Here is a 13320-nt window from a genome sequence, read left to right on the forward strand (position 1 = left end):
TCAGCACTTGGAGGTACTTTTTGGAATGCAAGTTTTTATTTCCCATTTCGGATAGAATGCTCTCACGTCTAACCTCGACGCATTCGGCCCTTTTTGTTCGCATACTACTTGTAACATTTGTTCCATAACTTTATAGTTTTCAGAACTCGGACCAAATAATTCTACAAACTTATCCAGTAAGTTAGTTATTTGCTCAATTAATTATAGATTGTAAACCTGATCGCATTAAATCTTTCGAATCCAGCAAGCCATTTGTCAGACCTGCCATTACTCTTACAGTTGATGCCAAATAATCTTTTTCCCTATTCAGATGACATAACTCATCGTTGACGTTTAATTCGATAAAGACAGGAGTAGCTAAGAAACCCTAGAGTGACTTAAAATATTTAACATCTTTCCATGAATCAGACAGAAAATGCTGGAGCTTAATCAGAGACTCCAAGCATGAAGTGCTTTCTTAATAGCATATTAAATATGTTGTCGACGCTGGTTTTTGCCTCACCAAAATCGAACATTCTTGTCTAAACAGGATCAATCAAGAAGGGTGTATAGCCATCTCGTTCTCAACTTATTGCTGGAAAATTCGATTCGTTCCATTCACCCAGGATAGAAATTGTTGCGATGTTATAATATTAGTTAAATAACTTATTTGATTAATGTGAATCTGCATCAGAAACTTCCTTTCGTGTCTCACTATTAGGATCATTATCTTGATCATTATCTCATAATGATATATTAATAGTACTGAGTATATATGTATTTTTGTAATTGAATATTTTAATTTTGGTCTATAAAAAAGAATACACAAAACGCCATGAGAGCACAGATGTCACAGACACTTGTTTGTAAATGAAACAGGTGGCGTTGCAGGTGAAATGAAGAACATTTATGAAAGTAAGATGTCCAAGGGGAAAGTTACACGAACCATTCTTCAAAGCGATGCTGTGTGTTTTTCGAGAAGCACATAATCAGCCCTATCGGCAATACTTTTTCCCTGGAAAAAGTTCTCTAGTTCGAAAAATCGGCATCGGCAATACTTTTTTAAGGGAAAAATTTCCAAGGAAAAATTTCCCCAATAAAAATCCCTATCGGCAATGAAGTTTCTCCCCCGAAGTATTTCTGTCTTTGTTTTGATAGGGAACAGATCTGTTAAACAAAATATGAAGCAAAAAAATGTAAGTTATAAATTTTTTCTTTCAAAATGTTCAATAAAAAAAAGATTAAATTATTTATTTTGTAAGGGCGACCAACAAAAAACAAATGGAAACTTTGGTTGATTTGATGGAAAAAAATCCAGACATTGCCTCCGGATATTCCAAAAAGAGTAAGGAGGAAGTAACCAGATTCTGGAAAATTGTTGATCGTGAGCTTAACAGTACTGGACCACCTGTTAAGTCTATATTTGAATGGAAAAAGGTTAATGTTTCTGTTAAATCTAACTAAAATTAGCTAACAAATTTTTTTTTTAGGTGTGGAGTGATAAAAAGAAGTATATCAAAAATAAAATGTCGGAAAACCTTAAAATGAAGCACGGAACTGGGGGTGGCCCTTTCCGAGAGTATAAATTTTCTGCTTTGGACGAAGCAATAATTAAATTATGCGGAATGACTCAATCAGTTGAAGGTTCCTCGGGTTCTCGGCGATTTGGGTTGCCGTCGTGCTCAAAAAGGCATAATGAAAACCAAGATCCCGACAAAGAAAACTTGTCAGTGTCTCCACCTAAAAAAAACAAAGCTTCAGAAACTATACCCATAGATGATGAGTTGGAACTTCTAATGTCTGTGGCCGACGACTCCAGGCAAATTAATTCAAATATGAGTGACTCTTCCAGTCATAAAACAAAGCCAATCCCACGTTCATCTAAAGAAGCAACAGAAACAAAAAGGACTTGTGAATTTTTGGAAAGAGAACTTGAGCTCCACCGAGAGCTTTGTGATAAAAAATTTGAAAATACAGGGAGATGTCCGAATGAGAACAACTTTTCGTCGGAACTCACAACAGGGTAAAAGTGAAATTAAATGTTTCCGGTTGGAATCTTGTTCACGTTGAACTCAGTATAGGGCTGAATATATAGGTTATTTTTTACCAGTAAAACATTTAAACTAAAAAAGCCTTTCCGATTATAAAATAAGTGTTTGTTAAGTGTAGGCGCGATTATGCGGATGTGTGTGCCGTCTATACAACCGATAACACCTGGTATACGATGTTTTTCGTAAAATTGGATGGCTGTGTTTCGTTTTTCCTCTGGTGTCATGTCCATATTAATCCAACTTGAACATAGCTTGTCTTCAAGTATATTTAAAACATCCTTTAATACTTCAGAAAATGAAGACTGAGCTAGACCCACGACATGGTCGTTGCCAACTCCTTTTTGGTATCCTCCTTCTGCAAAGAAGCGCAAGCATGCGCTAAGCTTAACAATAGGAGGAATACCAAAAGATTTTTTTTGTTCTGCAAATGAAGTTTTCAGAATGTCCAGTAAATAAACAAACATAGGTTTATTTATTCGATAGTATTTTTTGAATCTAAAAAAATAAAACAATTCTTGAGGTCAACGTTAAAAATATAAACTCCCAACTTACGTTGCTTCTGGCAATTCAAGAGGATTGCAATTGTCCCTTAAAACCCTTCGCATAGTCCTTAAATCATTATTTTGTCTTTCGGCACGATTTTCCTCATCAAATAATACAAATATTGCACCGTTAAACATTTTAATTCTTGATTTTATTACTTTTTGCACTCAAAATTAGAGCTGTCAAAACTTTCGAAGAAATGTGTTCGAAAGTTTTTTTTTTTTGTTAAGTTGGTTGTACTTCTTTCCCGAAAACGAAATTCCGATGGAGATTGCCGATAGGGAGAAAAATTCCCGGGAGAGAAAACCTACTCCCGGGGAAATTTCTCACGTGAGATTGCCGATAGGGCTGAATGTTATATTTTATAAAATATTAATTGACTAATTTAAAAACTTAAAATCAATGCAATAAACTGCACACGCTATAGTTTTTATTTCAAATGCAAAATAAAACTAATAATCTTTAAAAGCAAACTAACTTCTTTTCATAATTTAAACACAAACACTTTGATCTTTTAAATTGGCTATAACTAGTTTCTTATCAAAAGCCAGAAGCATATAAGAGACATGTGCGAATACGTGAACAATAATTATTCCAAATAATAATAATTGAATAATCTTAAAATACTTAAATATAATTATTATTACTTTTAAGTTTATAACAAGAAATCATTGTCCAAAATTAAATAATTTTTCTCTAATTGCCGGCACGTGCACAGACAATAAAATATAAAATTTAAATCAAAAATAATAATTTGATAACGTCTACCTCGAATTTCTTCTTAGCCCACGTTATCATTTTCTCCAATAATGTTTTAGTCTAGAACTAAACAAATAAAAAATATATTTACAAAATTTGTCCTTGAACAGAAAGTTTGGTATTAAGAGTACGAGTATAACTATTTGTGTTATGTATAAACAGTGGGAACTATTATTTACTTTTTCGAGATAAAATCATAATATGTGTATCGAATTTATACAATAAAATTTGAGTACAATCAGTCACGGTTCCATATAAAATGATAATATTATTTGTTCAACTATAAATATCAGAAGCAAAAAAATTGAAATAAAATTACCATAAAAAAACGTTTGTGACGATTTTTGAATTTAAATTGTTTGTTTATTTTTTTTATATTCATAATAGAAATAAAATTTAAACTAGATTTTTCTAGAACTAGGTTAATAAAAATTAAGACGTCAAGCATACGTGTATTTTAAATGATAGTTCAGAGAAATAATAAAATTATGCATATAGCAAATAAATTTACAAACAAAACACCCATTTAATAGTTAAGAGACTGTTTTTATGTATAGTTATTTTTTAACTTATTTGATTATGTGCTTTTATGTGCTGATTTTTCTCTCCTATCAATAACTTACAGGGTTACCGTTGTTTTAAATTAAAAGATTGAAAGGATTTTCTAAAAAGAAATGGAAACATCATTTCTTTTTTATTTCAGATGTACTTAAAAACACTTAAAACAGATTTTATTTGACAAAGCTGCATCTGAGTTACTAACAGAGAAGTGGGTTGAAAAACTGCAATTCAAAATTTTGATCAAACAGTATCATATTACTGTCTGATCACAATAATGTCTGTTTAAAAATTCAAAACACTATAAATAAAAAACAAAAACTGTATAACCTGAACACTGTATCTCTCAACAAAAAACAGTATTTCGACTTACAGTGTTTTGGTCATAAAGTATTTTATGCACACACAATTTCGTATAGCCCAGTATTTCACATAGAGTATTTGGAATACAGTATTGATGCATTCAAGATGTTGATTTTTTCTTCTAAACCGAGTATATCTATCCCAAAATAGCGCTTTCGGATCTCCTTGAGTATTGGACAAACCGCCAGGAAATGAAATACATCTTCGCGTTCTTAGCGATTGCATAAATCGCACAATATTGGAAATTTTGGACGAAGAGGAATGTAGTGCAAATTGATGAGTTCACCTCTTACTTTAACTAACAAGCTGATTTTTTGTGTACTGTTTTTGGCCAAGAAGTAGCTGTTGTGGTTCAAGTTTCGCTCATAAACTTATCGTACATCATGTTGACAACTTTTTTCAGCAAGTGATTAAAATTCAACTTAAGCAACTTAAGATATTGAAAAAGTAGTTGAGCATTCAATTGCCAGTTTCTTCCAATATTTACGCACGAAACTTCAGAATCGATACCCCCATACTTCGCTTCGTAAAACAGTGTTGCAATTGCGGTAGCTCGAAATTATTTGTGTTTAGCTATGTGCGAAACTCTATTTCTTAGAATGCAACTTCTCCACACATAACACATAGCACGCTTTGATTCCGATAACATGGATTGTAAATGTTTTTCTAGATATATTCAAGTTAGATGCAATCAAAACTCTAAGATACTTGTATTCCCTTACTATATCTATCGGCTCCTCGTCAAACGTCCACTTCTCCCTCCTAGAATATCTCCTACAACCGTTTCTGAATACCATCATTTTTGATTAAGAAAGATTTACTTCCAGATTCCATGTTTTGCAATAAATTTGAAGCCTATTTATCATTAGCTGCCGCCGTCTATAGTTTCAGCTAGGAAAATTATATCATCAGCGAACATCAGTCCTGAAATATTCTTTCCTCTTATATCAATGACACCTTTCACCGGATCAGTTATGTCATTTATGTATAGGATAAAGAGAAGAGTACTTAAACCGCATCCTTGCTTAATGCCCATTGACGTACCAAACTCATCTCGAAGAGAATTTTCATGCCAAACTCGTGCGACATTTTCTTCGTACATGGCTCTAATAAAAGATTTAAGTTTAATTGAGATTCCATATTTATAAAACTTGTAAAAGACTGCTTCCCGCGGAATTGAATCGAAAGCTGCTCGAAAATCGAAAAGCGTAAGGCTTTTTTTACTTTACTTTTATAGATATTAGCAATATTTATTAATGAAAAAATTGGTTAATTGTCGAGTAATTTTTCCTTAAGCCAGCTTGGAATTCGTTTAATATTTGCTCAGATTTGAGCCAATCGTTGAGTCCAATATATAAGGAGGATCTTTACTGCTGTATTTAAAAATGAGATGCCTCTATAATTTGATGGATCTTCAAAATTACCTTTTTTATGTAGCGGAAAAATAATTGCCTTTCGAAAACTCTCAGCAGAAAACGTCAGCAATGTCGAAAATTCTGTTGTACTCAAAAGTTAGAAGTCGTAAGAAATCTGGTGTAGTATTTTTTAAAATATTCATACGGTATTCTATCCTCCCCTGGTACTTTATATTTTTTTGCTTTTCCAATAACTATTTTTACCTCATTTTGGGATATAGGCGATGGTGCTACTATGTGTAAAGTGTTGTAAAATGAATTTTCAATTTTGTTCAATGTGCAGTACTGTAGCCGTTGGAATCTTTTTTCCACTTATAAGCCTTATTGCTTTCCAGAACTCCATTGAGTTTTTCGCCCTATTTACCATTTCTATGTTTTTTCGTCAGCATTTCGCTTTTTTGCTTTACAAAGATTATTGAATTTTTTGTTCGCTGTTGCACAGAGGATTCTAAAAATGAGGTTATTGGTCGTTCTGAATAATCTCAAGAAAGCAAAAGATAGGTTCCTAGCTCTCATGCAATCATTGTCAAAACCACTTTTGCCAAAACCTCATTTTTCGCCTATGTTTTTTTGGGACGCTAGATTCTTGATAATGCTCGTTAGCATGTGCATGTCTAAGAAATTGTGGTTATACAATATTGGGTTCTTACAGAATTTAGACCCTACAGTATTGTGTTCATACAGAATTTTGACATGCAGTATTATAGATACAGTTTCATGGCACTTACAGTATTTCGACTTTCTTGACTGTTAACGTTTTGGGTCTGAAATACTGTATATGCTATTATACTGTCAAAATTCTTTACGAACACAATACTGTATGGTCACAATTCTGTATGGAATTCAAAATTTTGTATGACTCTGTTTGGTCATTGCATGTCTAAATTCTGTATTTAAAATACTGTAAATTTAAAACACCGTATGCATATCCAAGTAATATACGAACAACTGTAAGAAAACAGAATTTTGAGATACAGAAATTTGACTTACAGTATTTTGAAAACACAGTATTTTTACATGCAGCATATGTAATACAACTTTTGAAGTACAGTGCAAAACATACTCCGACCATATGCCCGTAGTGTTGAAGTGGACTAATAAAATTGTAACACGACAAAAAGAACTTAAACTCCTACCGAAACTCTTATCAAAACAAATTAAACAAACATCTTTCCAAAATTGCTGCAAACCTTAATTGTACGGAAAAATTATCAAATGCAGTAACATCAAGCATACGAAGCTCGTCACAAACCCAAAATCATACTCCCTCAGTAAAATTTAAACAGAAATGGTTCGATTATTAATGTGTTAAAGCATGGCAAAAATTATTCGCTTTTTTACATTCTCTATACACAAATGCTACACAGAAAAACTGAAGAGATTGTATTTAGAATCAATGTTGTGTATAAAAGACTATGCTTCCTCAAAAAAGTTAAATTTCAAAACAACCAAATGCGATCACTAGGCTTCATTAAAAACAAAAAAGAGTTTGGAAAAACAGCCAAGGAAATAAACGGGTAAACTTCGTGATAGACGCAACTATATCCGCAGATGATCTCAATTTGCACTTAAAAGGGTTACTTTTCAACAAATCAAGTTTATCGTTCGCACATGTCTTTTAGTCTTGGACGAAATTCTAGATTCGGAAATAACAGTTAATGAAATCCAAAATGTTATTCTTAAAGTAAAAAATGGAAAACTATCCGGTGAAGACGGTATACCGTATGCATTCTTCAAAAACGCCTGCTCAACCTTGAACAACAATCTAAAGCAACTTTTTAATATGATATCAACAACAGCTACAATAACAAACTCATTCAAAAAGTCCGTGATATTTCCAATACATAAAAAGTGTGATTCTAATATTCCTGAAAACTACCGTGGAATCTCATTCATAAACACGATGGTTAAAATCTTTTGCGGTAGATTTGTGGACAGGCTTGAAAATTGGGTTGACAATAATGAAATTCTTACGGAACTTCGGAAAAAATTACTCAACTGTTGACCAAATATTTTGTCCCACTTCAATAATAAAAGCATTTCAAGCTAGAAAAAGAAAGTTTACCCATTTTTCGTCGATTTAAAAGCAGCACTTGACCTTGTTAACCAAAACGCACTCTTCTACAAGCTGTCACAAGTAGGTCTTTCGCCAAAATGTATCAAAGTTATGAAAGAAATGTATACGGGGACGCAAGTAGCAGTATGGGATGGTTCAGCTTACTCTCAGTGGTTCGATACAGAATCAGAGGTTAAACAAGGATGCCTATTAAGTCCTTTATTATTTTCGCTGAAGTTACTCAAGAATAAAAATACCTGGGAGTAAAAATTAATACGGTTCCAGACTTCAAAAACCACCTTCAAGGAAAAGCTGCTGCTTCCCGTAGCTTTTGCAACATGACGTGGCGAAAAATATTTAACAACCAAAACATCACTCTTTCAACTAAATATAAAGTCTTCGAAACCGTAGTAAAACCAACACTCTGTTATGTTGTTCAAATTTGGGGAATATATGAATTTGAAGTGTTGAAAAATTTCGTCGAAAATGCAAACAAATGTTTCATCTACCAAGAAACATCCCAAATTATAGATTATATCTTGAAACAGGGTTGCCTAAGATTTTTACTAATACCCTTAAGTTTCAAGCTGACTAAATTTTAAAAATTGCTTCACATTTTGATACTCATCTAACAAAAAATTGCTGCACTACGAACAAAGAAACATCGACTGGTGGATGAAGAAATGGCAAAAACATTGCATCTTATTACAACACTAATTTCAACTGGACTTCCAGTAACCAAGACTTCTTAAAAGAACAACTTCTCTCCTTAATGCAAATAAATAAAGACTACACTCGTAACGCATTGAGTGAAGAAGCACGACAATTTGAAAGCAGAATTATGTATTCACAATTAAATTATCACCTCTGCAGTAACAACTACTTTCAGGATAACCTTAGCTACGAAGAAATATCGCTGCTGTTTAAATCGAGATGTGAGCTCATCTACCCTAACGGCAGTCCATACAAATTTTGCATCCGTCCAATTTTGCACGCTGTGCAACATGAAGGCCAAAGAAGACAACTTTCATTTTATAAGCATTTTTCCAATCTTCCAACACTTAAGACTTGCATATCAAGAAAAGGAACGTTTAAAATGATGGAAACATTAGAAATTTTAAACGGAAGAAACTGGAAAGAATTGTGTAATTTTCTAAATTACACAATTAAATTCATAACCGTAATACTTAAACTTTGTGACCAAATAATTGTTCTAATAAAATGAATTACTTACTTACTTACTTAATACTGTATTTGGCACAGAGTATTTTGAGTACAGTAAAATGGTCACTACAGTATTTCCACCCCAACTCTTTACATACAAAATATGCTACCATTCTTGTTTAAATCATTTAGGTAATTTCCATATATTTATATAGCTCATAAAAAGATCAAGGTGTTATATTTATTCGTGATAATTAAAAGTGGATTGATTGAAATAATTAATTCGCAAAAAAGAATCATGAATGACAATTTTAGTATCGCAGTAAAAAGACGTTTTATAGTATTTATTTTCTTCATATTATCATATTCAACTTATACGTATCTATTTATACGATATTTCTCGCCAATTAAAGGCGTGTGTTTTAATCGATAGAAAACAAAAAAAATTAAATACGTTCTAATTTTTATTTGACTCATATACTATGGTATTTTATTTACAAATAAAATAAACATATTGAAAAAATTCACGTGTAATTATTTTTAAATCGAACGTATGTACATGTGTCAGGAAAAAATATTTGCCGCATTTGGCACATGGCATATAAATAACTCATTAAATATAAGCAACAATAATAATTATAAATTTCTTTCAAAAGGGTATCAAAATAATATAATTCATACTTTCTGAAGCCTGATTACTGTTAAATGATAAATATGCACATGCTGAGGTCTAAGAATTATTTAAATGAAATCATCGTGTACTTAAGAGTACTTAAACTTGAAGAAAAGAAATAAAACCTAAATTTATGTAGATGACGATGCTAATGGTTATTCTAATTGATTAGCAAACTTTGGCATTATACTTTAGAGCACTTATGATAAATAATATAAGTTGTTGTTATTGATTGCGTTGGTTAACATTTTATTATTGTAAATAAACTAAACATTGTCATCTTGAGTTTGTTTACAAGAAAAGAAAAATTATTTATGCACATTTTTAAGTGTCATGTCGCGTGTTTTGTTTTTCGTGTTTGTACTGTTGAAGTGTTCAAGGTATGAATACCAATTAATTGTCAATTCAAAACATTGTTTTGAAAACAATCAATAAAAATAGGGGCCCAGGAAATGACGTTATACAAAATGTCTATTGTATTTTTCATCTAGGTGCTGGTTGGTGAGTCAGAGCTTAAAAGGGTTAGAAATTTCTGACCAATTGAACTTAAAAACAATCTTTAAGCTTTTTTGACATCGAGTACAAAAGGGTTTAATTTATTAGAATAGACGTTTTTAGAAAAATATAACATTTATTATGTATTTGAATGAAGAGAAATCGGGGAATTTGGTGTGATTGGATCTTACATCCCCGAAAACGACGATGGAATGGCTGTCACCGTCACTTCGTCAAGTTATGGCTGAAATACCGCCCAATATGTGTCAAAAGTGGTCGAAAATTACCTCAACAGAATTAATGTTTTTTAAATGATGTATTATTTCATACATATTGGCAACGTTCAAACTTTATAATAAAAAAGAAATACCATGGACAAAATATTTTGTATGTCTTTTATTTACGTTTACTTTACTTTTACTTTTGAAACTGCAAATGGATAACCCAAGCCTTTAAGGCAGAGGTTCCCAATCTTTTTTTGTTACGGAGCACTTTTTGCGTGAGAAATTTCACGCGGAGTTTTTTTTTTAGTAGGAATAATGTGCGTGCTTATTTTTGCATAAAGCTGAAATATCTGGTTAAATTTGGGACAACTGCAACCGTATATCAAGTACTTCATCGAGACGGGATCTATATTTGGTTTGGTTCGAACATATGCAGAGAACCCTGATTTGTACATGTACATATGTTGTTGCAAACGGCAGAAGAATAATTTTAGCTTTTTTGACAGTGAACTAAACTCGTCTTCTGATAAGGATATCATTGTTGCGAAAAGTTCCTTTATCGAAGAATCTGATGTCAGGTCAATCAAGAACTCAAACTGCAGCGTTGTTAGGGTAGGTGCCTTTTACAACGTAATAGAGTACAGGTTTATTGCCCATACGTTTTTCTTAATGTTCAGGTGGAATTCGTTTGGAAAATAATGGAGGAAGCTATCCAGCAAACCTACTAGGTGGATATGAAACTCATTAAAAATATTATGGAGAATGTTTCTTCTTTAAAGTCTTTCACCATTGGGAAGCAGTCTAGGTTCCGATTTTTTTATAGATTCAGCCCAAATCTGGATTTTTTTTAAATGCTTCTATTTTTTTTCTGGCATCGAAAACAATTATTGCCTCTCCCTGAAGTGATACACTGAAATCATTTTTTTTTAATAAACGGTGATTTTTTAAGAGCTTGAGAACTTTTAAAAAAAAAACGCATACAATTTGCAAAATCACATCGATTCTTTATTTGAAACGTTAGATTGGTCCATGACATTTACTTTTTGAAGATAATTTCATTTAAATGTTGACCGCGGCTGCGTCTTAGGTCTTCCATTCTGAAAGTCCAATTTTGGGTAACTTTTTCGAGCATTTCGGCCGGAATAGCCCGAATTTCTTCGGAAATGTTGTATTCCAAAGCTGGAATAGTTGCTGGCTTATTTGTGTAGACTTTAGACTTGACGTAGCCCCACAAAAAATAGTCTAAAGGCGTCAAATCGCATGATCTTGGTGGCCAACTTACCGGTCCATTCCTTGAGATGAATTGTTCTCCGAAGTTTTCCCTCAAAATGGCCATAGAATCGCGAGCTGTGTGGCATGTAGCGCCATCTTGTTGAAACCACATGTCAACCAAGTTCAGTTCTTCCATTTTTGGCAACAAAAAGTTTGTTAGCATTGAACGATAGCGATCGCCATTCACCGTAACGTTGCGTCCAACAGCATCTTTGAAAAAATACGGTCCAATGATTCCACCAGCGTACAAACCACACCAAACAGTGCATTTTTCGGGATGCATGGGCAGTTCTTTAACGGCTTCTGGTTGCTCTTCACTCCAAAAGCGGGAATTTTGCTTATTTACGTAGCCATTCAACCAGAAATGAGCCTCATCGCTGAACAAAATTTGTCGATAAAAAAGCAGATTTTCTGCCAACTTTTCTAGGGCCCATTCACTGAAAATTCGACGTTGTAGCAGATCGTTCGGCTTCAGTTCTTGCACGAGCTGTATTTTATACGGTTTTACACCAAGATCTTTGCGTAAAATCTTCCATGTGGTCGAATAACACAAACCCAATTGCTGCGAACGGCGACGAATCGAGATTTCACGGTCTTCAGCAACACTCTCAGAAACAGACGCAATATTCTCTTCTGTACGCACTGTACGCATTCGTGTGGTTGGTTTAATGTCCAATAAAGTAAACTGAGTGCGAAACTTGGTCACAATCGCATTAATTGCTTGCTCACTTGGTCAATTATGTAGACCATAAATCGGACGTAAAGCGCGAAACACATTTCGAACCGAACACTGATTTTGGTAATAAAATTAAATGATTTCCAAGCGTTGCTCGTTAGTAAGTGTATTCATGATGAAATGTCAAAGCATACTGAGCATCTTTCTCTTTGACACCATGTCTGAAATCCCGCGTAATCTGTCAAATACTAATGCATGAAAATCCTAACCTCAAAAAAATCACCCTTTATATCTGACAGATATGCCAATTTCAATAACCAACGGATCATTACACAACATGTCCCTCCAAACAAAGTTGTCGTCAATGAATAAGTTCTAACTTCAGCTCTTATTTCGAAAACCCACGTCAGTGTTTTTCAGCGAAGAAGAAGTAAAGGCGTATGTAGACTACCCATGCCATCAATAAAGTTAATTATTTTCAGACTTTCGTCCAACTCCTCTTTAAGGGAGACCAGCATATTTTTTATTGCGAGGATATGGCGGTGTTCGAACGCAATGTCTACTGGTGCATCCTTTAACAATGTGCTTTATTCTTGCGACGGCAACGGACGTTTTTCCATTCATGGCCTTGGCACCGTCCGTGTGTACTTCCAAGCAGTTTACCCATGGTATGCCATTAATTCATCCATTTGCAGCGCAAATTATGTGACTTTTATTCAAAAAAGTAAGTAAATTAGCTTTCTCATTCTCTGCTAAGTCTCCGATTCGTCTTGATATTGTGTTATTCGACAAAGGAACGGTGCCAACTAATTTTTGGCCTTTTCACCCAACAAACATTCAACGATGTCTTCAAAACAAAGCTTTATTAAGTTTTCAGCAATGGTATGGGCTTTGGAAACTTACCAAGGAGGACGCCATGAACGCATTTTCGTTCACTGTCTTTGAGCGATAAGTAATAATGGTTTGAGATTAAGTAAGTTCAGCATACTTTCTTTTGAAGAAGGGAATCATCCCCAGCAAAGTGACGTTATATTTTTGCTGGATACATTGAACTGTTCGGCAACACTTAGTCGCAAATTACGCTTTGAAGCC

At 33.5% G+C, this 13320-nt stretch overlaps 2 protein-coding genes across 2 annotated transcripts; one reads left to right on the forward strand and one right to left on the reverse strand.

The window, feature by feature from the left end:
- The first annotated feature begins 967 nt into the window (after positions 1-967).
- On the forward strand, positions 968-2006 carry LOC129950792 (uncharacterized). Its single transcript, XM_056062710.1, has 3 exons — positions 968-1175; positions 1242-1416; positions 1470-2006. Coding segments are annotated over exons 1-3 (714 nt in total). The 5' UTR covers positions 968-1173.
- Positions 1940-2926, reverse strand: LOC129951753 (putative nuclease HARBI1). The gene is made up of 2 exons (XM_056064075.1): positions 2583-2926; positions 1940-2525 (listed from the first exon to the last, which is right to left on the reverse strand). Exons 1-2 carry the CDS (start codon positions 2708-2710, stop codon positions 2015-2017), a joined length of 639 nt encoding a protein of 212 aa, XP_055920050.1. The 5' UTR covers positions 2711-2926; the 3' UTR covers positions 1940-2014.
- Positions 2927-13320: the final 10394 nt, after the last annotated feature.

This window comes from Eupeodes corollae, chromosome 3, assembly GCF_945859685.1.
Source record: "Eupeodes corollae chromosome 3, idEupCoro1.1, whole genome shotgun sequence".
Taxonomy (NCBI): Eukaryota; Metazoa; Arthropoda; class Insecta; order Diptera; family Syrphidae; genus Eupeodes; species Eupeodes corollae.

What these genes read in the sequence shown, in the direction of transcription:
- LOC129950792 (XM_056062710.1), top strand. An exon ending in CTATATTTGAATGGAAAAAG is followed by an intron (nt 1,417 to 1,469) that starts GTTAATGTTTCT and finishes TTTTTTTTTTAG; the next exon opens with GTGTGGAGTGATAAAAAGAA.
- LOC129951753 (XM_056064075.1), bottom strand. Translation starts at nt 2,710, where the DNA reads ATGTTTAACGGTGCAATATTTGTATTATTTGATGAGGAAAATCGTGCC. An exon ending in CTTGAATTGCCAGAAGCAAC is followed by an intron (nt 2,526 to 2,582) that starts GTAAGTTGGGAG and finishes TTATTTTTTTAG; the next exon opens with ATTCAAAAAATACTATCGAA.